This window comes from Protopterus annectens, chromosome 8.part0, assembly GCF_019279795.1.
Source record: "Protopterus annectens isolate FY-2018-M chromosome 8.part0, PAN1.0, whole genome shotgun sequence".
NCBI lineage: Eukaryota > Metazoa > Chordata > Ceratodontiformes > Protopteridae > Protopterus > Protopterus annectens.
Genome location: NC_056741.1, coordinates 343,998,187 through 344,025,743, shown reverse-complemented (window position 1 = coordinate 344,025,743; position 27,557 = coordinate 343,998,187). Strand labels below are relative to the sequence as shown.

The window sequence follows — 27,557 nt, the reverse complement described above, 5'->3', positions numbered from 1 at the left end:
ATTTGATCTCATAATTTATATATATATATATATATATATTTCCAAGCTCACCTCTTCCTTTTCACTGTATAAAATTCATAACATTCTTTATGTGGTTAAACCAAGATTCCCATATTTCAATTTCTAAAAAATGGTTTCTTGTCTGAGGAAACATGGAAACTCCTCCACTTTTTGTATGAAGGTCAACTTAAATATTTTATATACTGTTAAGTTTTAGTTCATGCAATATTTCTTTCCATTGATTTTGATTTTATTATATCCCTTTCTCTATATGCATTACCTAATATCAAAATACCCTTTTTTGTAAAAAATTCCTACTAATTTTAACACATTTCCACTCTCCATACTTGTTCTCTACTCATCCTTCATCATACACACACTCAGAACTCATCTTCTGTTGTATTACTAGTTTTACCCACACTTATATATACTTACATGTATCATAAGGAGTGGTAGGTTGGCATAATGGTTAAGGTGTTTACCTTACAGACACAAAATGCAGGGTTTGATTCTCACATGGAGAAACTGGCTAGGCTTAAAATGGCCCACAAGGGAAGTTACCCTATTACTAATCTTCAAACCTATAACTCTATAATTGCTGTCACTACTTTACTTAGAGAAGCAATTTATACCTGGCATCCTCAGATCTAGCTCTGATGGACCTTTTGCATATCCACAAAATGTATAGCAACAGAACCACTAGATCAAAGAATTAAAAATTTGCTTCTGAAGCAGAGTCCATCCCTAACCCTGTTTAAGCGTAACCTTGACCAATAGATGAAAAACTGGAAATTCACTCCAGGTCTGGCCTCCATGTCTATGATAGACAGAGGCAGACAGTAATGCCCAATCTAACATACCCCCCAATATAACCTGTAGAAACTTCCTGAATAACATACGCCTTCCTAATAAATGCTCATGATACATAAAGACACATTTGGATTAGATTGCATGACTAGACTTGTAAAGGCACTGGTGGTCATTAGCCTAGTATATACCTATGAACTAAATAATACTTTGCTCACTAGGAGTCCCTTTTGAACACCCCTGTTCACATTTATTCTTTCACCTATCCATCCATTTACCAATGCCTTCACCTACATACATACTATAAATATCTTTCACACTCCATATACCTGTAAAATCCTCCACATCTGCTCAAGATTCATATTTTCACATGCTTTTGCTATACCACCAGTTATTACTTTCCCTTCCATCTCTTTTCCATTTACACTAAAGGCGGAGGTGTGTCCATATTCATTAATGATATCCACACCTCCAGGCTAGTTGCCCAGCATAATGCATCTGAGATTATCCAAGTGCAACTAACTCTGGGCAAGACCGCAATCCAAATTGTAGCTTGCTACAGATCCCCCACCATGCCCAGGATTCCCACTTGTCATTTCTTGATAAACTGGAAAATATTACGGTACAACCCAACACCCTAACAATAGGTGATTTCAACTACCCCACCATAAACTGGAAAAACTACTCATGTTCCAACTCTTTTGCTCAATGTTTTCTGGAATTCATAAATTCCAACGCCTTGGAGCAACTTATCCACACCCCCACTAGGGGCAGCAATATCCTAGACCTAGTCATTACCAACATAGGTTCCACACCAAAGTCAATTCCTCGTTGGTCAAATCTGACCACAAGCCAATCACCCTAGACATCCACATCCCGCCCCCTACCCCCCACTAGGTAAACTACCGTAAAAAATTCTCCAAATCCAACTTCACACTTCTTTAGACAGAAGTGGCAAACTTCATGACACCCGTGCAGACGGACAATAGAAGTACGGCTGAATCTTACACAAATGTACTTTATAAGCACTTACAAGAGTACATGGATCGTGCTATCCCTAACAGAACCAAGATGCTATTCTCCAAAAAAATGAAGCCATAAACAAACTCTACAACAGAAGAAAGAAACTGTTGCAAAAAAAGAGTAAAATCCCATGATTGGAGGAAATCCCTGGTCAGCCTCAATAAGAAGGTGAGATTCCTCATAACATCCTCCAAGCTAGTTAAGAAAACAAAATCGCCACTGATTCTAAGGACAACCACAAAGCATTCTATAGCTATGTCAAGCATCTCAATGGCAACACTCAGATCTGCTCTGAGTTACAGCACAATGGCACCAAATATACAGGACCAACTGATATTGCCAACATCCTGGCAGATAGGTTCAGTGCTAAGTTTACCCCCCTCTAACCCCCTAAACGACCCATCTCTTTACCGGAAGAATGCAAAGTTCCTGTAATCACAGCTGCACAGGTAAAAACCACACTCTACAAAGCCAAGAACACAGCATACATGGGACCTGACAACATCCCAGGCTGCATTCTACATGACCTACAGAATGAACTGGCACACCACCTAAGTACCATGTTCAGTCATAGCCTCACCTCAGGCTTTCTGCCCACTGAATATCGCACAGTGACGGTTATCCCACTCCACAAAGGGGGAGCCACCACAGACCCTGGGAACTACCACTCCATTAGCCTGATGAGCCTGGTCTGCAAGGCTATGGAATGTATCATCATGGAACTCATAAACAAAGACATTGGTAATCTCCAAACTCTGGACCCTACCCAGTTCGGATTTGTAAAAGGCAGATCATGTCTCCTAAACCTGACAGACTTCTTTGAAGCAGTCACCAAAGCTGTAGATGAGGGTAAGGTGGTTCATACAGCCTATCTAGATCTCACCAAGGCTATAGACACCATTCCCCACTCTGGAATTATAGATAAATTCACTAAACTAGGTTTAAATCCCTATGTCACAAGATGGGCTGCCAACTGGCTCACTGACAAAACCCACACTGTGAAAGTAGCAGACTCCAAATCCGACTTCAAACCAGTGACAAGTGGAGCACCAGGGTTCAGTCCTGGGTCCTCTCCTGTTTGGTATCTACTTCTCTGAAGTACAGGCTAACACAGAAGGTCTTTGGCTAACAAAGTTCACATATGACTGCAAACGAGGAGCCATAATCAAAACTCTTAATGATGTGGACATCCTACAAAAGGGCCTCACTGAGACAGATGCCTGGTGTCAAAGCCATGGCCTCAAGCTCAATACCAAAAAGTGCATTGTCATCCCCTTTGGTAAAAACTCTGTACCCATGAACTACCACATAGGCAGTAGTCTACTTAACACCGAAAGTGTGATAAGAGACCTTGGGACACAGGTGGACAGTAGTCTCTCCTTTGATAATCACATCGCCATAGTAGTCAGAAAACCCTTCTACGTGGCACACCTCATCACAAAAGGTTTCTCATCCAGGAAAAAGAGGTCATCGTTCCCCTCTACTCATCACTCATTAGACCCATTATAGAGTACAATGCCTCTTTTGGTATGTTCCTCACAAGACATCTACAACAACTGGAAAGGCCGCAGAAATACCTCACAAAGATGATTACTGGCCTCAAACAGATGCCCTACGCAGACCGTCTCAAAAAATTCCAGCTTTACTCCATCGCATATCGCCTAATCAGAGGTGATCTCTGCCTAACATACAAAGCTATGTCAAACCCAGAGCTGTTGCTCATGCTCCACTTAAATAAATCCCAATCCCTCTGAGCTACACGCTCTAGGGACCTAAACCTGGTCACCACAATAAACAGAACATGCTGGAGGGATAGATTGCTGTCCCAGAGACTCCCCATACTCTGGAACAAACTACCTATTTATATCAAACAAAGCTCTTTATTAGCACTCTTCAAGAAAAATCTTGATAATTGGATGGGAAATAGGAAATTCGCCCTGGGGATCACTTCTGTGGCTCTGTTCGACAGTGGCACAGGAATATAACTTTCTTGGATGGCGAAAGCTACGGTACCTTTTTGGCTAGGCTTATATAGGCCTTAGGGCCAATAGCCTAGTACCTACCTAGGAACCTATGAACACTATCTGATCTTTTTATTATAATGAAAAAATTTTTGTATTTGTTTACTTTATTCCAAAAATACCTTCTTGCAATATCCAATGTCATATCAAACCTTTTCTGCAATATTTTCAATACAATTTCATAATTTATGTTACATACTGGTCTCCAATTCTGCAATTTATGTCTTTCTCCTTTCTTCCTCAAATATATGTGTGTGTGTGTGTGTGTGTGTGTGTGTGTGTGTGTGTGTGTGTGTGTGTGTGTGTGTGTATATGTATATATAATATATATATATATATATATATATATATATATATATATATATATATATATATATATATTATTCTCAAATACACTTCCTCATTCCTGAAACCTTCTTTTAATCATTTTGGTTTATTACTCCTAAAATATTTTTTCATATTTTATTATTATCTTATAAAATTAATTCCCTTATTTGTCTTCACCCTGTACACTTTGCATTCTTCCCTATGTTATCACATTTCAAGCTCTTCCATTGCTATATACTTTTCTGACATTCTATCTATGTTACATTAAAAGGTATCATAGTTCAATGTTGCACAAAAATAGTTTTTCTCTTTCTTTGATCAGCACATTTAATTCATTATATATTCCTCTATATCTTTTAATAACCTGTCTCTCTCTTATAAGTTCCATGTCCTCACCGATGACTGAAAATATTACATTATGATCTAGAAAACATGCTTCCCTTTCTCCTCCCACTATCTCCTTTCTTCCCTTCAAAAGCAAAAATAAATCAATTTTATTTTTCTTCAACAAATACCTTCTGTATGTACACCCTCTTTTGATATTCAGCTACGCATAATATATATGTTTTATATCAGTAAAACATAAACCATAAAAATAGCACCATGAGACAATAGATTGGTTATTAGCATACACCCACCTTTAATTCTCCTCTTTTGTCTAACACAGACTTCTTCAGAACACTATTCTATGACAAACAGGGAATATATATATACATTAAAATCACAAGTACCAGTCAAGTATTTAATACATTCAATTAATTAGCCAGTTAAAATTATTTAAACCCACAGTGCTTAAAACAACCTAAAACGTTACTTTATAAACATTCAACCTTCTGTCCTTTAAGAAACATTTAATTTTTACAGTATCATTCAAACCTGGAAAACCATCTGCCCCAAGTTTAACCTGACATTCTGTTTCCTTAGTCTCAAGCCTATTTTTTAAATCATCCCCTCCAGTCTTCCCAGACTTGTTCAAGCACAAAAAATGAAAATTTCTTAGCATTAGCACAACTACATGAATGCTTAAAAACAGCATTATTAGTATCCTTAATCTTTACAGAATAGAGGTGTTCCTTAATCCTTTTACTTAAAGCTGTAGGTGTCATGCCTATATAAAATGCTTGACATCCAGAGCACATACTAATGTAAGCAACTGGTTTGGAGTTGCAAGTGTATTGACCATAAGAACCAGTTGTTAAATGTGTATGTTCTAGAACAACAAAATGCCCTTCCCAAATAAATCTACAAACAATGCACATCCCATACTTATACATTCCTTTTGCTTTGGTAGTAATAATGCAGATAACTTTAGTGTTATCGTTTTGCAACAGTGTTTTAAAGATGTTAGTTTTCTTATATACAAATAATGGTCAATTACCAACTACATTAAATAATTCACTATTTCCTTTTATAATTGACATTACATATATCTAGATTGTCAACAGACTTATCTGAAAAATAAAACTGGAATTTTTTCATTATCCTGTATGGAAATTATGTTTTTATTTTTGTTTCTATTTATTTTTTTTATCAAAGGGCTTTTTAAAATAGGTGCAAAACATGTATTCTTTTTAAAGGTTACTTCTGGGGCAATAGCTAATAAATATGCCTTATTATAGCCTCTATGTTAAAACAAAGAACTTATAAAATCAATTTCTCCATTAACTTCACAATCTCTAGTAATCTATTTTAATAAATCCAGGGTGGTTACTTCTATAATAGTGGTAAAGTCATGCAACTGAACAAAAAAGTCCCATGAGCTTTAGCATAAGAAGGTCAGTTTTGAACTGAAGGATTCAAATTGTTGTCTAAATAAAAAGAAATACATTCACACTATTAGGAGCAGAGACTTTAGGTTTAAAAGGGGGTGGGGTTGGAATCCTATGAATTTTATGTATGCCAAATAAAACCCCAATCTTAAGATTTTCAATAGATAAAAATTGGTATAATTATTAATTCAATTCATTATTCAAAAAAAATCATACAAGCAAGCAAAATGTATTTATAACTTTTATGTATATCATTCAAAGAAAACAAGAAATATTCATCTGTGTTACTCAGCATATTCTCTATAGCTGTTATATAGTCAACACATTTCATAACTATCAACCCCCCACCTTTGTTAGTTTTAATAAATCTCAGTTTCTTATCAGTTCATTCAATGCTTTCCTTTCTTCATAATTCAAATTAAAATAATGTTTGTTGTTTCTTTTGCTCAACAAATCCCTAATGTCCTTTTCACAAAATTGCTCAAATATTCTTAAGGTATTCTGTAAAGCACTGTTGAAAGTATAAGGTTTGACCATCCTATTCATGAAAACCACATCTTGTAACAAATAGTTTAAATTTAACTTCCTAGTATAGAATTTCCTTTGTAATGGAGTTTTTGCCAAATTGGGTCTAGCGTTGGTACAAAATTCAACCCATATTTCAATAATCTAATTTATTTATTATTTATTTCTTTATTTATTTATTGACATTTGTTAACCAGGTTGGTCCAGCTGGGCTTGCAGCCCATTTTCAGTGGAGACCTGAGGAGAAAAGCTCCGTTCACAACAATTTACAGTAAAAAATATTTGAGTCAAAATAATTACATAAGAGTTGACATACTGGAAGTTAAAGAAACAAAGTAGAATACATGCACAAAGCAATATACACATACAATTTTTTTTACAAGGAAAGTATATATTTACTTAGAAATTATATCCGTCAGCATTGTTTATTGAATTTAGAAGGTACCCACATAGTAGGGTACTAGGTGAAAGAGGAGAGATTATATAAGTAAGCAAATGGGGAATAGGGAAGTTAGGTTAGGTCATGACAGTGGCAAATTTTGGTGTTTAGTACATGAAGTTTGAGTTCATTTTTAAAGTGTGATGGGTGGGTGATGGAAAGTATATGTAAGGGAAGTTTGTTCCAAGCATGGGCAACAGACTATTTATATAGAAGTTTGCTTACTGTTTTCTTGGGATGGTAGATTTCCAGAAGTTGCTGATTAGTGGTACGGATGGTCCAAGGAGGAGTATAGGTTGAAACCATGGATGGACTGGATGAAAGTTTGTAGAGAATGAAGTGTAACATTTGAATTTGTGACAGGTGGAGTTGATGGCGGAGTTCTAGGCATTGGAGAGAGTTTAAGGCCAGGCAGTGATGAGCATTGCAAGGAGAGCTAATAATAATAAATCTAGCAATTTTATGATATTTGTTGAAGTTTGTTCAAAGTTGTGGCCTGAATGTTAGTAAGAACAGGGGCAGCAATATAAGGAGGGAGGGGAGGAGGAGTGCCTGTGCTAGGGAGAGTCTGGCATTTGGCGTTAGAAATTTTTTGTTGCAATGCAGTAACCCTAATTTCTGGTGTGTTTTTTTATGCATTGGAGTATGTGCAGGTTGAATTTAAGTTCATCATCAATGATGAAACAAAGAGTTTTGTGTGGGTTTTGGGCTGGATTATTGTTTTGTTAGAGGATGTAATAGCAAAGGTGGATTTATGATGAGTAAGAAAATAGGGGAGAAAGAGTATGAGTTTGGTCTTTTTAGGGTGAAGGATAAGTAGATTATACAACAACCACTGTTCAGTAGATAGAAAGGCATGTTGAATTTGGGTATGGAGTTCAGAGATATTGTTTGAGATGGAGATGACAGTTGAGTCATCTGCATATTGGATGGGGGAGGATTGTTTACAAGATGTATAAAAATCATTAGTGAAGACATTAAACAGAAGGGGATCCAGGATAGAACCTTGGGGGTACTCCAATTGGGACAGGAAGGAATGGAGAGAAGGATGAGAGCCATTTAACAGACTGTTGTCTACAGGAGAGGTAGCTAGTGAACCAGGCAAGGGAGGTGGAAGATAGGTTGAGGTTAGCAAGTTTAGATAGCTTTAAAGGGTGAGAGACTGCATCAAAAGCTTTGGAGAGGTCAAGGAAGAGACAGGAAATTAGTTTATTGTTGTCTTGGGCCTGTGCGATGGTATGAGTGATGGAAAGGAGTGCAGTAGTTGTGCTGTAGTTAGGATGGAAAACGTGCTGAGTTGGAGTGGGAAGGTTATGCTGGAGGAGGTAGTTGAGACACTGAGTGTATGCATTTCTCAAGTATTTTAGAGAGGGGGGATAGGATGGCAATGGGTCGATAGTTGGATGGGTCTGTTGAGTTTCTTCCTATATGCAGGGGGATGGTGAAAAAAAATTTCCACAGGCAAGGAGCAGTGGCTTCTTGAATTGATCTATTGATCAGAATAGATATAGGATAGGCAATAGATTCAGCCGCAAGTTTGAGGAATATGGGAGGTAGCTTGTCAGATGAGGGAGAGCAAGGTCTGAGATTTAGAAGAAGTGATTTGATATAGGAAGTGGGAACAGGGTGAAAGGAGAAGAGATTTTTGTTCAGAGGGTTGGGAGGGGTTGGCAGAGAAGTTGTACTAGGATTGGAGGGTATGAGTTTTTGGATGGTGTCAATAAAGTATTTATTGGGCAGTGTAATGATTTCCTGAGGAGGTGTATTAGTGTAAGGGGAGGAGTTGGAAGGACAGCCTGGAGAAAGAATTTTGTTGAGAGTAGATAGACCAAAACTTCTGAGGGTTGGATTTGCTATTGAGTTGAGTAGAGTTGTAGTAGGACTTTTTGTCTTTACTAGTTTGTTTATTGGCAAGATTCTGAAGTTGTCTGTAGTTATGTAGTAGGGAGCTTTCCAAGCATTATCTCTTTTTAGCATAAGGGACTTAGTTTCCTTTGAAAGCCAGGGAGCATAATTAGATTTTATTCTAATCTTCTTAGAAGGAGCTAGGGAATTTAGGGTATTCAGGAAAATGGTATTGAACATACTGACTGCATCATTGAGAGGGATTTGTTTGAGGATGGACCAGTCAGTACTGGAAAGAATGGAGTTAGAGAGATATTTAAGTTAGAGAGGTTACAACAGTCTCTAAAAAGGTGGGGTTTGGGAAGTTGAGTGGAGTGTCTCAGGACAGAGGTGGGGAGATGATCACTTAGTGAGTCTGTAGGGTGGAGGGGCTGCGGTAGTGGTGGGGGGAGTTAGTGAGAATCCAGTCAATTGTGGAGCTGGAAGATGAGTTTTTGTGGAGGTGGGTAGGGGATGATATTAGTTGATGGAAACCATGTAGGTTGATACTGAATTGTGGAGAGTCAGCAGTGAGTTTGGACCAGTCAGTATTGGCATCTCCTAAGATCAGGGTTTCATAAGGTATATTGTGGGAAAACCAGAACAGAATATTCTCAAGGATGGGCAAATTATTTCCGGGGGGGGATATAGATGGAAGCAACAGCAACTTTCTTGTGAGGATTTAGGTGACAGTTTAGGATAATAAGTTCAGCTGGGTGGAAATCTGGAATAGGTGAGGTGAAAGGTGAGAGACTGAGTGTCATTTAGTTCAAATTCAGTTAGCTTAAATATTTTAGATGAGATTAGGTTAAGTATTTTAGATGAAAAACTTACACAGCATCTATTTAAGTCTCTCTTCTGTTGTCCTCAGCTTCTCCCTCTGCTGCAGTTTGACCGTTGACTGGTCTTCTTTCAATGCATCGAGTTTTTTCTTCTATAAGCAAATATAATATTAGGAGAATAAAGTGGGAGTTCTAATATTTCTTCCACTGCATTTGTTGGCTTGAAACACTCTCTTCTTATTATTCCTGGAGTTGAACCAAACATTTGTTTGGCTGACGTCATTTACAATGAAATGTCTTTGATTGTTTAAAGGTACAGGATGTTTGCTGACCAAATTAACTTTAGATGTACTTTTTGAATCTGAACCATTGTTAAAAGAAAGTTTTACACCATTTACAGAATAAGCAGTTTTAGAGAAGTAAGCCAGCCTATCTCTCAAAATTTTCCTTTGTTTACGAACCACTGTGGTTTTCTCAGATCTGCTTATGACTGAAAAAATGCTGTAGTATTCATTATGCACATCAGGAGCTTGCTGAAGCATGTTGTTAATTTGTTCATTCAATTTAATTATGTTAACTTTTAAATGACCCATGGTTTTACTGTTATTGACAGTAGGCATTTTTAAAAAGTCCATTCCAGCTTGATTAAAAAATTCAACTAACTCTTTAAAAAATGAATCACTGGATTTTATTCCATTCAGAAAAAAACACAAGCCTTTATGGACAATTCCTAAGCAATGCAATGTTCAGAATACATATTTTCAAGATGTAAAGCCCTATATCTTTTTAGGTTCCTTTCCAAGATACCCAAATGTCCTCTAAGCTCTTGTTTCTTATAAAAAACAGGATGAACAAATGCATTGTTAACAAACACATCATTATGTCTATTTAAAACTGCCGACAAGCCTGTAAAATGTTGCCACTTACCAATTTCAGTAGAACAGAAACCACAAACACCTCTATTAGTTGTTAGTTGATCTGCCACAAATTCATTAAATCCATCATTATTCAGCTTAGTGTTCTGTTCACTGTTGTTTTTACCCTCATTGATCTGAAGACCAAAAAGTCTAAGATTTTTTGCATCTCAATCAAGGTATTTTGTAATTTACCAAGAATTCTCTCTTTTGTCTGTCAGGAACCAGATGAATAGTTAGTTCAAGTAATTTGTCCCCACTGGCACAAGACATCTGACTTCTTAATTCAACAAACACCAATAAATAAATAAGAAAATTCAATGGAAGTGGTTAAAAACTGAGCTAATAATAAAACATAAATTTATATTTTTTATATCACTAAATATCTTCTTTTTCTTCATCCCTCTTACATCATATGTTAAAGCCTCCCACAATCACAGTATTTCATATCTGTTGTGAATATTTAATTATTAATCTTGTTTTTGTCTTATCATGCAACCTATCATTTCTCTAGATTACCTATTGTAACATCTAAAACCATTACCTGCGATTCAGAAAGATGGTGGGTGCGGTTGCAGCCAGCCCATCACTGTTTACCTATTAACACAATGCAGCCCAGTCCTCGTTAAGAATGAATACAGAGGGAAGCACCTCAAGAACCTGAGCTCATTAAATATCTGACTTGTAGCTACAGCACGTATTGTGGGAAGAACATTTACTACTGAGTTGTAGCTGCAGGGAAATGCACAGGCAGTGCTTATCAATAGTGCCTCAGCCTCGATAAGGCTCTGTGCAATCCCACATGCACTGTAATGGCAAGAAGAAGAAGTAATGCGGAAGCTTTAAAGGCCCCTAAATCATGTGTGCTGATCTATTTTTGGACCAAAATAGCAGTTGGAAATGGGAACAGTGATGGAAACGGGGGGGGGGGGGGGTGACAACCAGAAGTTAGGACATGAGATGAAAATGTAGGGAATAAGCAGGATGGAAGTGGAGAAGGAAAATGTTTTTTTTTTGGCCAGGTGCTCATTATATATATATATATATATATATATATATATATATATATATATATATATATATATATATAAAGAAAAGGCAGAAGCATAGAAGGAAAACAAGACTGACAGGGGAAGTGCTGACCGACTGATATAGGTGAAACAAAATGAAGAATAAAACATCAGGCACACAGAGAAAAGACAATGGTGATGAGAACTGAACACGAACAGGGATGAGCATAGACACAAAAGAGGAGGGGAACACTGGGATGAGGAAGCTGCACAGCTGTAACCCCTGCCAACCGTGACCCAGTTGGAACTTATTCACCTAACTTCATGACACTCATGCAGATGGGAACTGAAAGCTCGACTGCTGAATCCTACACTAAGGCACTGTATGAGCACATCCACTCGTGCATAAATCGTGCCATCCCAAATAGAACCAAGGCGCTCTCCTCCAAAAAAAGGAAGTCAATCTGGTGGTCCCCTGCCATAAACAAACTTTACAACAAAAGGAAGAAACTGTTACAGAAAAGTGGAAAATCCCAGGATGCAAAAAACTCCTTTGCCAGCCTCAGTAAGAAGCTGAGATCCCTCATAAAATCCTCCAAAGCTAGTTACAAAAATAAAATTGCCAAAGATTCCAAAGACAACCACAAGGCATTCTATAGCTATGTCAAGAATCTAAATGGCAATGCTCAGATCTGCTCTGAGCTACAACAGAATGGCATTAAATATACTGATCCCAAGGATATTGCCAGTATCCTGGCAGATCGATTCAGTGCCAACTTCACCCCCCCCTCACCCCCTAAAGGGCCTATCTCAATACCAAAAGATTGCCAAGTTCCGGTAATAATGGCCACACAGGTAAAAAACGCACTCTCCAAAGCTAAGAATACAGCATCCATGGGACCAGATGACATCTGGGACTGTGTACTACATGAACTACAAAATGAACTGGAACCTCACCTAAGTGTCATGTTTAATCATAGCCTCACCTCAGGCTTCATGCCCACTGAGTAGCACACAGCTACAGTTATCCCACTCCACAAGGGGGGATCCACCTTGGATCCTGGGAACTACCACCCCATCAGTCTGACGAACCTGATCTGCAAGGCCATGGAATGTATTATCATGGAACTTTTAAACAAAGACATTGGCAACCTTCAAACACTGGACCCCACCTTGTTTGGGTCCATGAAGGGCTGATCTTGTCTCCTGAATCTGATTGACTTCTTTGAATCAGTCTCCAGAGCTGTGGACGAGGGTAAGGAGGTCCACACAGCCTATATGGATCTTGCCAAGGCCTTCGACACCATCCCCCACTCTGGAATCATAGATAAACTTACTAAGCTGGGCATTAATCCGTACATCACTCGATGGGTTGCCATCTGACTTACTGACAGAACCCACACTGTAAAAATAGCTGACTCCAAATCCAGCTCCAGACAAGTGACAAGTGGTGTACCTCAGGGTTCAGTCCTGGGACCACGCTTGTTTGGCATCTACTTCTCTGAAGTACAGGCCAACACTAAGGGACACTGGCTAACAAAGTTCGCAGATGACTGCAAACTGGGAGCCATTATTAAATCCCCAAATGATGTGGATATTCTACAAAAGGGCCTTATAGAAACAGATGCTTGGTGCCAGAGCCATGAGCTCAAGCTCAATGCCAAGAAATGTATAGTTATCCCCTTTGGGAAAAAACATTTACCCATGAATTACCACATAGGTGGCAGTACACTAAACACCGAAAGTGTGATAAGAGACTTAGGGACACAGGTGGACAGTGGTCTCACCTTCGATAACCACATCGCCACAACAGTCAGGAAATCATTCTATGTGGCACACCTCATCACTAAGGGTTTTTCAACCAGAAAAAAGGAGGTCATTGTCCCACTGCACTCATCCCTCATTAGACCCATTATAGAATACAACACCCCGTTTGGTATGTACCTCTCAAGACATCTGTAACAACTGGAAAGGCTGCAGAAATACCTCACTAAAAGAATCACAGACCTAAAGCAGATGCCCTACACTGACCATCTAAAAAAGCTCCAGCTATACTCTTTTGCATGTCGTCTACTCAGAGGCGATCTCTGCTTAACATACAATGCCATGTCAAACCCAGAGCTGTTGGACATGCTACACTTAAAGAAATCCCAATCACTCAGAGCCACATGCTCCAGGGATGTAAACCTTGTCATCACAATGAACAAAACATGCTGGAGGGATAGGTTCCTGACCCAGAGATTCCCCAGACTCTGGAATATAATGTCCATACATGTCAAGCGAGCGCCTCTTTGGCCCTCTTCAAAAAGAACCTTGACAATTGGATGGGAGATAGGAAATTCACCCTGGGATCACATCAGTCACCCTGCTAGACAGGGATCCAGGGAAGTAAATATTGTGGGAAGAAATAGCCAGGGAATTGTTATGACTAGGCTTGTATAGGCCCTAGGGCCAATAGCCTAGTACCAACCTATGAACCACCTTGTGCTCTCCTCACCACTGGGCCCTGGCTTGGATGGTGGAGCCAATGCAGGACTGAGATGGGATACAACTCACTGAGTTGCCAGAGGAATTTCTATAACTGGATAAACAAACAAAAAGCACTGAACAAACAAACCAACAGACCCGGTAAACCAAACGAATATGAGCTGTAGAAATCACAAATTCAAGGCTAATGGAATAAATTTAATAAAGTAAGCACACACTTTCGGAGGGCTCGGTGGCACTCTTTCTTCAGACAAAGAAAAATCAGAGTTCAAAAGTTACAAGCACTTATATATACACACATTACTCATTAAATAATTAATTGAATATTTTCAAATGAGCAAGTTAAGCAGATCTATTAACCCTCTAAAGGGTGCGTTCATGCTACTGACACCAAAAAACAAGCTAAACACATTCACCTTATATGTACAATATGAAAATTTAAAACTTTAACCACCATAAATAAAATTTTTACTAAACAATAATAAATAAATAAACTTTATGTGGTTAAGTTCAAGTGTACTTTGTTTTAAAAATACTTAAAAACAGTCTAACCATATTATCTTTTCAATGAAAGATTCTTTAAAATACAACTGATAAGACACATAATCATTCAGTCCCGGATACATGCAGGCAGCTGTGCGAATTTGCCTATGTTTATCAGTTGTATTTTAAAGAATCTTTCATTGAAAAGATAGTATGGTTAGACTGTTTTTAAGTATTTTTAAAACAAAGTACACTTGAACTTAACCACATAAAGTTTATTTAATTATTATTTTTTAGTAAAAATTTTATTTATGGTGGTTAAAGTTTTAAATTTTCATATTGTACATATAAGGTGAATGCGCTTAGCTTGTTTTTTGGTGTCAGTAGCATGAACGCACCCTTTAGAGGGTTAATAGAGCTGCTTAACTTGCTCATTTGAAAATATTCAATTCATTATTTAATGAGTAATGTGTGTATATATAAGTGCTTGTAACTTTTGAACTCTGATTTTTCTTTGTCTGAAGAAGGAGTGCCACCGAGCCCTCCAAAAGCGTGTGCTTACTTTATTAAATTTATTCCGTTAGCCTTGAATTTGTGATTTCTACAGCTCATATTCATTTGGTTTACCTGGTCTGGTGAATTTCTATAACTGCCTAATCTGAGCATGCAGCCTCTTGCCGATGAGCCCCCACCCCCCACCCCCACTATGTCTTCCAGGTACTACTGGTGAACTGCAGCACAACCTGGTGCAGGACAATTTGCAGTGCCCACGTGCTGCAGAAGATGTGGATATTGCTGTGGCAGCTTGGGAAAATTATGTCATGGGTGTAGTTGATAATGGTATTGGGCTGACAGGCCTTGCTTGAGAGTGGGTGCAGGTCTGGATGCTTCTTATATAAGCATAAAATAAATGGAGAAGAAAAAAAGGAAACATAGATATAATAGAAAGGATAGCGAGAAAGAAGATGAGGAAGAAAGAAGTACAGATACAATAAAAATGCAGCTAAGATATAATCTTTACTCTGTCTACATTACTTACATGTACTATAATTGAATGAACAAGAAACACTTACCCCAAATTAGAATAGTGTTACATTATACAAGTAGTGGAGGAATTGACCCCACAGCAATTATCATATTCCAGGAGGATAGGACTGAACATGTGTTGCCATCTCTGCAAGTACACGAAAGGTTCTAGTCAAACACACAAATAGTGGTGTGTGACACAAATATGCATGTGTGAAGAAAGAAGACACTCATACTTACTTTAGACTCATAGCATTAAAGGTACTACAGTTGAAAAAACAACAATCACCAACTCCACAGTACTAGTGATGGCATGGCAAACAACAATGGGGGATTGAACTTACAGCCATTATCATATGCTAACTGAATGTTAATGTGTTAAGCTACTTATGCAATCAAAGCAACATCTTTAGTCAAAAACACAGTAAAGGTGTATATCAGACAAGTGAAGCATTAAGCAGAAAACATGCTGTTCATACAAATGTTAATATAACATGACAATGTTGTGTATACATTACTCAGAATTACAACAGACACCTTCTTGAAAATGGGTGTGATGCTATAATACACGGGAAAGGGGGAAGGAATCAGACTCACAGCCATCAGCATATGCTATTTATGTCAATGGCTTAGCATGCTGAGCCATTTGCACAAAGTGGCCAAAAGATGCAGATAAACATGCAGTAATGTCATCAGACCAAGTATATTGAGAAAGTAGTTGTGTGAAATTTGTACCAGTGAAATGGTGACGTCATCATACATAATTTCTCATCAGATTTCATAAAGTACAGCAGTCATGAAGGCCAACCAATAATGATGTCAAAATAGTCTACAAGGGGGGATAAAACTCACTGCCAACATAAGACACACACTGAGAGCAATGCCTTAACATAGTGAGCTACATGTGTAATTCCACAGAAAATGCACCCACAGACATATATAGCATCAACCACCCATAATGCTGCCTCTAAATATTAAAATTACAACTTACAATACTGTAGGTGTCACACTCAAGTGTGACAGCCTTTTCTGTGTATTTCTACTGTTTGAAAGTGCTTTTTACTGCCTAATTTCTAACAAAAATACCCAAAAAACAAAAACATACTATCTGTACTGCTCATTTCCCACCCTTTCCTATAGTAGAATAGTCCGGATCCCAGATCTGCTGGTTTCAGGACTTTAGTCTGTGTTTCTGAGTGGTACAAACCTTGTTGTGGTATTGAGAGGCCTTTCTGCTTATCAGTGAAAATGGTAAGCATTAGAGCAGTCTGTCTGTCGCAAGAGGAGTGGTTTCCATCTCTGAAATTTACCTTATTCACCCTTATGGGCTAATTTTTATCCCTTTCAAGTTTCTGAGTTAAAAACCCATGTTTGCGTGGGTTTGTGCGAGTTTGAGCATCGCGCAGAGACGCTGAGCTAGGGTTAAACCATTGCTGACGCCATAAAGTCTGTTCTTCAGTTTTTCCTTTAGAACTAGCCAGTTTCTAAATATTAGCACTTGAATCTGCTTTTCCCTGCCCAGCACTGGTTCAGAACTGTTGTAAGCACTAAATAAGCTACAAATTACTGAAGCACTCAACCTTTCTCATTACTTAGTGGTTAACAGATTTAGTACTTATCTTCCTCAACTTACTTCAAGGAAACAGCTCTAGTACTTACTTCCCTCACTTGTCTAGAGGAAATAAGTGCTTACCCATGTCCAAGGGACAGCTCCTGGTGTTCTCTCCTGTCTACCTGATGAATCTGGGCATCTTGGGGCAATGTAGCAATTGCCTCGTGTATACAGACAACCCTCTCCTCCTACCACCCAACACTACAACCTGTGAGAGATGCATTTATCTAGCCAAACTGGAGGCAAAGCTCTCTCAACCTAAGACTGAACGTATCAGTCAGGAGGAGAAGGTAAACACTTGCTCCACACCACACCCATCACATAGTCCCACTATACCTATACCACCAAAACCCACACACAGATACACAAAAACATTCTCAGAGGCTCTCAATAAGAATCTGCCCAAGCAACAGAGACCTCCAAAGCAGAAACGCAAGCAACCCCTACCCCTCATCACAAACCAAAAGGCACATAACACACAGACTCAGTGTGCCACTCAACCACAGCCCATAAAGCAAAGCAACGTACCTAACACATTAGTCATAGGCGACTCTATAGTCAGGCACACTGATGTTCCACAGACCAGAATAGACAAGGAGAAGGTTACTGTTAGCTGCCTGTCAGGATCCACCACATAACCCACACACTCAGGTCACTCCACAAGTACATATATGACTCAGTCATTGTCCACGTTGGTATGAATGACCTGAGATGTACCTCCCTGGATTACATGAAAAGAGACATGGAGGAGCTGTCCGATCTTGTAATCCAGGCAGGTATGTCCCTAGCCCTGAGTAGCATCCTACCTTCACCCAGAATGATACGGCAGTACAATGATGAAATGATTGACTTCAACAATTGGCTAAGCTTCTGGTGTCATTCTAAGGGGATCCAGTATCTGTCTGCCTGGGATGACATGGTTGACAGGCCACAATGCTTTGCCAAAGATGGCCTGCACCTGTCGACCCTCGGATTCTGGATACTGGCTAAGGCTCGTGCCATCACTATAGTGCCTTTTTTAGGCAAGGTTCAAATGAGAAGCCCACCACCATAACAGATACAGGCAAGCAAAAACTGAGGGCAATGCTACTCAGTGTTAGAAGCCTAAACCTCAAAATGCACTCACTCGAGGCACTCCTTAAAATGGAGAACATTGATATCTGTGCAGTGACCGAAACCTGGTACAAGGCTCCAGAGAGCACCCCTACATTACCAGGCTATAACTCATACCATACATTCCTGCCACCTAACCAGGACTGAAACACCTAGGGTGGAGGTGTGTCCATATTCATTAAGGATAACCACACCTCCAGGCTAGTTGCTCAACATAGTGCATGCAAAATTATCCAAGTGCAACTAACTCTGGGCAAAACTGCAATCCATATTGCAGCTACAGATCCCCCATCATGCCCCAGGATTCCCACTCCTCTTTTCTTGATGTACTAGAAAATATTAGTGTTCAACCAAACACCCTAATAATGGGCAATTTCAACTACCCCACCATTAACTGGGAAAACTACTCATATACCAACTCCTTCACACAATGCTTTCTAGAATTTATAAACTCCAATGCTCTGGATCAACTTATCCACATCCCCACCAGAGGAAATAATATCCTGGACCTAGTCATTACCAACATGAGTGACTGGTATTCCACACCTAAAGTCAACTCCTTGTTGGTCAGATCCGACCATAAGCTAAACACCATAGATATCCACATCTTGCCCCCACCCCCCATTAAGGAAACCACTGTAAAAAATCTTTCCAAAGCCAACTTCATGCTTCTTAAGACAAAAGTGGCCAACCTCATGACATCAATGCAGATGGACAATACAGTTACGACTGCCAAATCTTACACAAATGGACTCTATAAGCACTTATACAAGTGCATGGATCATGCTATCCCTAACAGAACCAAGATGCTATCCTCCAAAAGGAAGCCAATCTGGTGGTCCCCTGCTATAAACAAACTCTACAACAGATGGAAGAAACTGTTGCAAAAGAGAATAAAATCCCATGAGTGGAGGAGCTCCCTGGTCAGCCTCAGTAAGAAGCTGATACCCTTCATAAAATCCTCCAAAGCCAGCTATGAAAACAAGATTGCCACTGACTCTAAGGACAACCACAAGGCATTCTATAGCTATGTCAAGAATCTCAATGGCAACACCCAAAGCTGCTCTGAGTTACAGCACAATGGCACGTAAATTAGGGAACCAAATGATAGCAACAACGTCCTGGCTGATAGGTTCAGTGCTAACTTTACCCCCTCATCCCCTAAATGGCCCATATCCATACCAGAAGAATGCAGTGTCCCTGCAATCACAAATGGGCAGGTAAAAACTGCACTCTCCAAAGCCAAAAACAGCATCCATGGGACTGGACAACATCCCAGGCTGCGTCCTACATGAACTCCAGAATGAATTGCCCCCCCCCCCCCACCTAAGCACCATGTTCAATCATCGCCTCATGACAGGCTTTGTACCCACTGAATGGTGCACAGCAACAGTTATACAACTCCACAAAAGGGGAGCCATCATGGACCCCGGGAACTATTGCCTTATTACCCTAATGAGCCTGATTTGCAAGGCCATGGAATGTATCATCATGGAACTCATAAGCAAAGACAATGCTAACCTCCAAACTCTGGACCCCACCCAGTTCGGGTTGTGAAGGGAAGATCATGTCTCCTGAACCTGATAGACTTCTTTGAAACAGTTACCAATGCTGTAGATGAGGATAATGCAGTTCACACAGCCTATCTTGACCTCGGCAAGGCTTTTGACATCATCCCCCATTCTGGAATCATAGATAAACTCACTAACCTGGGTATAAATCCATACGTCACAAGTCTTTCAGCTTTTCCTGGTTAGGGGTCGCCACAGCAGAACTCCGGTCCTCTAATGATTGGCAGTGGATTTTACGGTGCTGAATTGACAGCCCGATGCCCAACCTTCAAAGAAGGCACACCCATTCATGCATGCACCTACCTACATGTCTTTAAATGTCATATGACTGCGGGGAGGACATGCAGACTCCACACAGAAGTTACTCCAGTCGAAAATCGAATGGGAGAACCTCTTGCTGTGAGGTGACAACACTAACCGCTGCACCACTGTGCCCATAAATCCATATGCCACAAGATGGGTTGCCATCTGGCTCACTGACAGAACCCACACTGTAAAAGTTGCAGACTCCAAATCTGACTTCAATCCTGTGACAAGTGGAGTACCACAGGGCTCAGTCTTGGATACTCTGCTATTTGGGATCTACTTCTCTTGAAGTACAGGCCAACACAGAGGGCCTCTGGCTGATGAAGTCCCCAATGACGTGGACATCCCACAGAAGGGCCTCGCTGAGACTGATGCCTGGTGTCAGAGACATGGACTCAAGCTCAATGCCAAAAAGTGCATTGTCATACCCTTTAGAAAAAACTCTGTACCCATGAACTACCACATAGGTGGCAGTCCATTTAATGCTGAAGGTGTGATAAGAGACCTTGGGACTCAGGTAGACATTAGTCTCTCCTTTGATAATCACATCACCACAGTAGTCAGGAAATCCTTCTATGTGGCACACCTCATCATGAAAGGGTTCTCATCCAGGAAAAAAGAGGTCATTGTTCCCCTCTACTTGGCTCTCATTAGACCTATTATTGAGTACAATACCCCTTTTGGAATGCACCTCACAAGACACCTGCAACAGCTACAAAGGTCACAAGAATACCTCACAAAGAGGATTATGGGACTGAAACATATGCCCTACGCTGACTGTCTCAAAAAACTCCAGCTTTACTCCGTAGCATATTGCCTACTCCGAGGTGGTCTCTGCCTAACATACAAAGCTATGTCAAACCCAGAGTTGTTGAAGATGCTACACCTAAAGAAATCTCATTCCCTCCGAGCTACATGCTCTGGAGACCTAAACCTTGTCACCACAATAAACAAAACGTGCTGGAGGGATAGATTCCCATCCCACAGGCTTCCCATACTCTGGAACAAGCTGCCTATCTATGTCAAGCAGAGTTCCTCACTAGCACTCTTCAAGAAAAATCTTAATGAGTGGATGGGAAATAGGAAATTCACCCCGGGGATCACTTCTGTGGCCCTGCTTAACAGGGGTACAGGAAAATAACCTTCTTGGGTGGCGAAAGCCAGGGAACCTTGTTGGCTAGGCTTACATAGGCCCTTGGGCCAATAGCCTATTACCTACCTATGAACCTATAAGTGCCAGTGCTGCATAAAACAAGGGTTACACCTGTCCCCTTTATGTAGGGAAGTCCCTTTCTGGGCAGCTGAGTTCTCTGAAAAAAAAAGGAAAATTGCAACCGACCTTAGTTTTTAGGCCAAAAAATATTTCCTTAGATTCATGTTACAGTTGCATTCAAATATTACCTTTGTGCCTGAAACACATTAACATTACAGGATAGACTGTAAAACTTGTCTGAATGCAGGTAGTTCCCCAGGCTTAAATGAAGTTACATTTATCACTTGCGTTCTTAAATTGAAAGCCTATGAATGACAAAGTGTTTAGTATATGCATACAAATGGAGAAATACTTTTATAGGATTTTTATATGTTTTGAAATGTATTTGTGCTTTAATAATTTAGTTATTTGCCATGTCATTATTGCTTGGCTAGTTTTATTGATGGTTTTCACATTTTGTAATATTGTGGCATTAAGAAATTGAGTGACAGATCATCACGTGACTTTGTATCACCTTTTAAATTCTGCAGCTGATTTGTTGTATTTTTATCTGATTAAGTATTTAGAGTTTTCATAAGATGAAAGTGCTTATCTTCTATATTTAATAAATCTTGGATTTATAGAATGTGGTGGTGTTTCAGTGAATGTGGTGCATGTGTGTATTATCTTCATTTGTTTGTTCTTTGCTCTTTTTTTACACTTTCATGGGTTGTACAAATGTGAACTGAGACAAGTACTGCTGTATGGAAGGATTGTGAAGCCTAAAGGGGGCACAGCCATCTGTATGTCCTCAGATCACCTGTGTAAGTCAGCCTGGACTTGAAGTGCCTGCATGTTACATCAGTTCACTGTTTTATACCTTATATGCCTGCTTCTTTTGCCAAACAGGAGCTTACAATGCCAGATTACTTTGATATTATCCAGGAAAGTTGCAATGGTACAGCTGTTGTAATGGGGGGTGACCATTACTTTTATGAGATTCACATTTGATGCACTGTCTAGTTATAGAAATGGAATTTTAAACACACAGCCAGAATGGTGTATACATGTCTAGTTGGCTATTCTGCCACCTAGTGCCTTCCCCTGATCTGGTGCCCCCTCAACTTTAAGTTGAAGAGAAAAAAAAACTCTTCTTGGACTTGAAGAACAAAAAAGAACAAAAAAAATATTCTTTAAACTGTAGAACACCACTGCTGTTGTAGTTCATGCCAAATATGGAGTGTTAAAGTGCTTTATCTCTAACTAGAAATGCATTACCAACATTGATTTCAAAATGCTGGTAATGCATTGCAATGCACTGAAATGCACTGAAGACCAAATGCCATCTGGCAATCACATCCCCTAACACTTTTCCTGCATTGCCCTACCCTAGATATGCCCTTGATGGTATATGTACACAAGAGATAATAGTATTAGAGGGGCATTTATTTATTTTTTATTTTACTGACATTTGATTACCAGCAAAGTCCAAATTGGGTAGAAGTCCATTTTCAGCAAAGTCCGGTGAGAAAGGCTCCAAAATATTACAAAACATTTTAAGAACAACAATTTTACAATCTTCAAAAAAAAAAAATCTGCAGTTGAAATAATTCTAAAAAATTAGTGATAATATAAAAATATTTAGAACTGATACAAGTTAAATGACAATCACTTAAGATTTATACAAATTTTAGATAGTTTGTAGAGAAATGAAAGGTAAGTTAATCTAATACAAACAGGAATTGCAATATGAAGTCAGGGGAAAAAAGGCATATGGTATATTTAGAGAGAAAGTCAGGGAAGAGAATTTGATAGAAGTAGGGAAGTGAGTACAGACAATGCCCAGCAGATTTGATAGGTTTGTAGATCGACAGTTTTTGACCACTGGATCAAAATGACCGACTGAAAGCATAGTTGTGTAGAATGTTTTTTACTGATGGACAGGCAAATGGATAATTTTCTAGGTGGTAAGAATCTGTGTATACATTAGTTGATGAGGCAGTTCTAACCAGTTTAAGCTTTTCAGTGCTATACAGTGGTGGGTTCTGAAAGGGGTATTTGCTGCAAATTTAACAACTTTGTTATAGCATTGTTCAAGTTTTAATTTTTGTGAAGCCTAGAGGTTAGAAAGGATGGGAGCGCCATAAAGAAATGTGGGGAGGAGATAAATAATAGTGGCAAGTGTAGCTTTCTGTGCATCAGTGAGAAAGTTTCTGGCTCTGTAAAGCATCCCTAGTTTTTGATGAGTTTTTCTTATGCAGTTTTTTATACGCAAGTTGAATATTCACCTGCAGTGGAAATTCATCCCTGTTTGGCACCTATGTCTCTGTTGCAAACAGGTACCCTGTAAATGGTTCATCTCCCAGGCCCAGGCTTACACTTATCAAGGGTATCAGAACTTGTCAGAGATTTGGGATAAATGGCTAGGCTTAAAAAGGCCCTTGTGGTCGTTAGCCTAGTAAACACCTATGAACCTACGAAGCTATGAATGTAAGCTTATCATCCACTATCACCCCTAATTATTTGCTATGAGAAGTGACTTGTAAGCACAGCACCATGGTACACCTTTTATACATTTATGAATCACTCCACAATTTTGATTTACCTCATCTGAATATATTCCACTAATGTTGATAATATTCCTCATTACAATCTCATTATATGGGTATTAGCATATACTACTGCCGGTTTTACTGCTCCACAGTTACAGATTGAGGTAGTCGTGTCTCTGTGAATTTCACACACCTTGTATGCAGCTGCTCACAAACTTAATTTAATCCAATGAATCTTTGTTTTCTGAGTCCAGCCATTGTCTCCACATTAATTTAAGCAAAGCAATCTCTAAGCATTCTTCCCCATAACTTCAAACATATCTTTCTCCCAAATTCTTTTAAACTGCATCTCTTGATTTTCATTTAAATATATCCATAAAACAGTCTGTCCAAATTATAATTTTATGTGCATACTCTGCAGCAGAAAAAGAAAAAAGAAAAAAAGGAAAGGCACTCCTTAGCAAAAAGAAAAACAAATCTGTACGTGAATGTACTTGTACATACCAGCTCAGCAGACATGAAGGTACCACTTCTGTCTGCACCTAGCCAAAGCATATAACCATGAGTGAAATAGTAAAAAATAACCTTAAAGAAAAAACAGTTATAGGCTGACCTACAGAGCAGCTGAATTTGTCAGTATGGCTTTGATTATAAACCTAACTAAATAATGAAGCAGTTAGAAGCTTCATGGCCTGCATCTGCTTGCAGGCCAGGAGTTTGAGAGCCTTGCTCTAGCAGAGTTTTGCCCCATGATTTTCTCCTGTGTTGCTGAAATGCTGGGCATGTTCAGTGTGTTCTAGTCTACTGTTATGCTCCATTAAACCTGTTGCAGCTGAGTAGTATTTTTTACAGCACATCTGCAGCACAGCAGTGGAATGTCAAGTACTTTAATGCAGCCTTTAATCTTCACGAAAATGTAGACATGAATTTGGATACTTTGTTACTGTTACAATGAAGCAACTTTCAATGCAATCTTCTTTTTTAAATCAATTTTGTGAGATATTTGTTTAAAAAAGTAGTGCTGTTTTGCTAACAGTTGCCTTTCTGTAAGTTCCTATGACACATTTTCTGTTTTGCAGAGCTCTAGTAAAGCAGCCTGTCTCCCAGTCCTCGTCTGATGCCAGTAGCTGTTGCAGTGCACCTGGAACCCAGGAGACAACAGAGGATGATGACAATGAAGTGGTAATGACAACTTTAACAAGTTGTGTTTTCAGGCTGAGTAGTAAGGGTTCAGTCTTGACTTTCAGTCACTGCGTATTCCTCTTGTACCTGCGTAATTTTTCTCCATGTACCAGTTTTCTCAATTGTCTCCAAAATGTGCTGATACACACACACACACACACACACACACACACACACACACACACACACACACACACACACACACACACACAGCCACACACACACAAATCTGTCTATATATCTAGCTATTTATCTTTCTATATCTAGTCCATTTAGCCAGTTAATAAATGATAATAATCGCATACATGCATACATACATATACATCAGTAACTACGTAAATAATGTTTATAAATTAGCCTTGCTTTTAGCCTCTCTACTGGCCCATTCACTTCACCATGTGTAGGAACAACCCATTCGTGTTCCTAGGGGGAAGAGATGAGCATGCCAGGAGAAGTGCTCTCATCTGCACTGGAATCATGAGTGTTGCTTATGGTCTGCTTTTCCCCTATACAGAGCCAGTGGCATGACTGATATAAGCATGCTCTGTACAGCCAGAGGTGTGCACTGTAGCACTAACTGTCGTTACTAATGTATATGCAGTATTATGACATGGATTAAGGGAAGATTATGCTAAAATCACCTTATTAGCATAACCACTGTGTTATAAGGCCCATTTTAGCATGATAAAAAGGGTAGCCACCATTTTGTATGAGACTTTATTAAGACAAATAACTTAGTAATTGAAATACAGTGGATAACAGTTTCTGCAGCCATATAGGCATACAGACAGCAGACAAGACAAAAAGTAATGGATATCAAGACTGCAGGGCACACACAAGGGTGCATGGAAGCAACATGAACAAACATAACTCTCACCCTTCCATCTCCTAAATGAGGAACACTGCCTCTCATAATGTGGAACAAGTGGGCAAAATGTGGAATGCCTCTAACAGCTTATTAACAGCTTCCACTAGGAAGGTCACAGGGTGGATAAAATGTGCTATTTTATACTTATAAAAAGATCTTTTGATGAATTAATATAATTCATTTCTATTTACCATGGATATCAGTTAAAAAAATTCCTAACACTGAATGTGTGACAGACCCTTTCAATGGGGAACTTTGAGGAACATGGACTTTTTAAGGCTCAAAATGAGGAACATTTGTCATAATGAGGTATACTTGAGAGGTATGTGAACAAATACTGAGCAGTCGAGTATGTGAGGCAGCATAGCACAAGGGGATGACTTGTGACTGTCCTGCTTTGGGGGAGGGGACTTACACTAACAGGAGATAGAGTACAAGTGCATGACAGGTCACTGCCCTGCAGAAGGGGCATGCTCACAGTGAGAGGCTGTAGGGCATAAGTGCATGATAGGTTACTCCTGCTGTGGGAGGGAGTTACCCTGACAAGAAAGAGAACACAGGGGCATGATAGCTTATTGTACTGCTGTAGGGAGTATGGGAGGTCACCCTGACAGGAAGAGAGCACAAAGGCATGACAGCTTACAATCCTGCTGTAATGCCTGTTGTGGGGGGCTCACCATGTACATGCACCCAAAGTGCTACTTCATTGAGATGTGGTACCTAGTCCTAATACTGCAAGACCACACTATACATTTAGCCAGGGTTCACAACATAGAAGTGCCACCTCAACACTGGAGTATGTGATCTCTGACTCCCCCAGCCTAGCCACATGCATGGCTACCACATTCACCTCCCATAACCTCTACTCCTGTGGTAACATTGCTCTACCCTGTCATTGTGCCCACCAATGCCTGTGCAAATAATGATGACTGCATCTTGCCCAACACTTCTGGCTTGTCCGGATAACATAATGTCTATTTCACAACATGTCCAGTCAGTGCACTGTAATTCATAGCATGCATATGTTAATGTTTGCATCATTTTATTTTATAAAGTCCATGACATGATCCACAGCTGTGGATAAGATGCTGTCTCTGCCACAGCCCCTAAATACTGCACCTACCTCAGCCATGCATGGGGTGGTGCTGCAGCTGTTCATCAGGTGACTTCTACCCCAACCCTTCCTCTGCTGTTGCAAAGGTATGTCAGGCAGAATTATGATATTCCCATTATGTTTGTTTTTGTGTCACTATATTGTGTGTCATAGCCTAGACCACAGATATCTTAATGTGGGTCTCCCCTGCATAGTGCAGTGCACTAACACCTATATCCAAGCGGCAGACGCGAGTCATCATACGTCCAAATACACATTTGATGATGTTCTATTTCTGTGACAGTGTAGTATTGTAAGAATTCTTTGTTCTGGTCTGGATGCATGGATGAAGGTTATCCTCCATGTTTCCTGGGTATGTCCTGCATCATCTGTGACACAACAGTGGATAACATTATGAGTGTTTTACTGTCTGCATGAATGGAAACAGCATATCCAGAACACTGTGAATGGCACTATGTGTCCAAAAAAAGAAAAACAAAAAAACAAAAGCTCATCAACTCAAAAATACCACAGTGAACTCAACTGTAATATTATATATACCACAGTTGTG

At 39.5% G+C, this 27,557-nt stretch overlaps 1 protein-coding gene across 4 annotated transcripts in view; it reads left to right on the top strand.

Annotated features, from left to right (window-relative positions):
* Positions 1 to 27,557, top strand: part of LOC122808798 (rap1 GTPase-activating protein 1-like) — a 1,319,062-nt gene that overhangs the window by 1,194,435 nt on the left and 97,070 nt on the right. For all 4 annotated transcript variants that reach the window (XM_044079845.1, XM_044079848.1, XM_044079846.1 and 1 more), the window contains one exon: positions 24,923 to 25,025. In XM_044079845.1, coding sequence (XP_043935780.1) covers positions 24,923 to 25,025 — 103 coding nt within the window. The remainder of the gene's footprint in view (positions 1 to 24,922; positions 25,026 to 27,557) is intronic.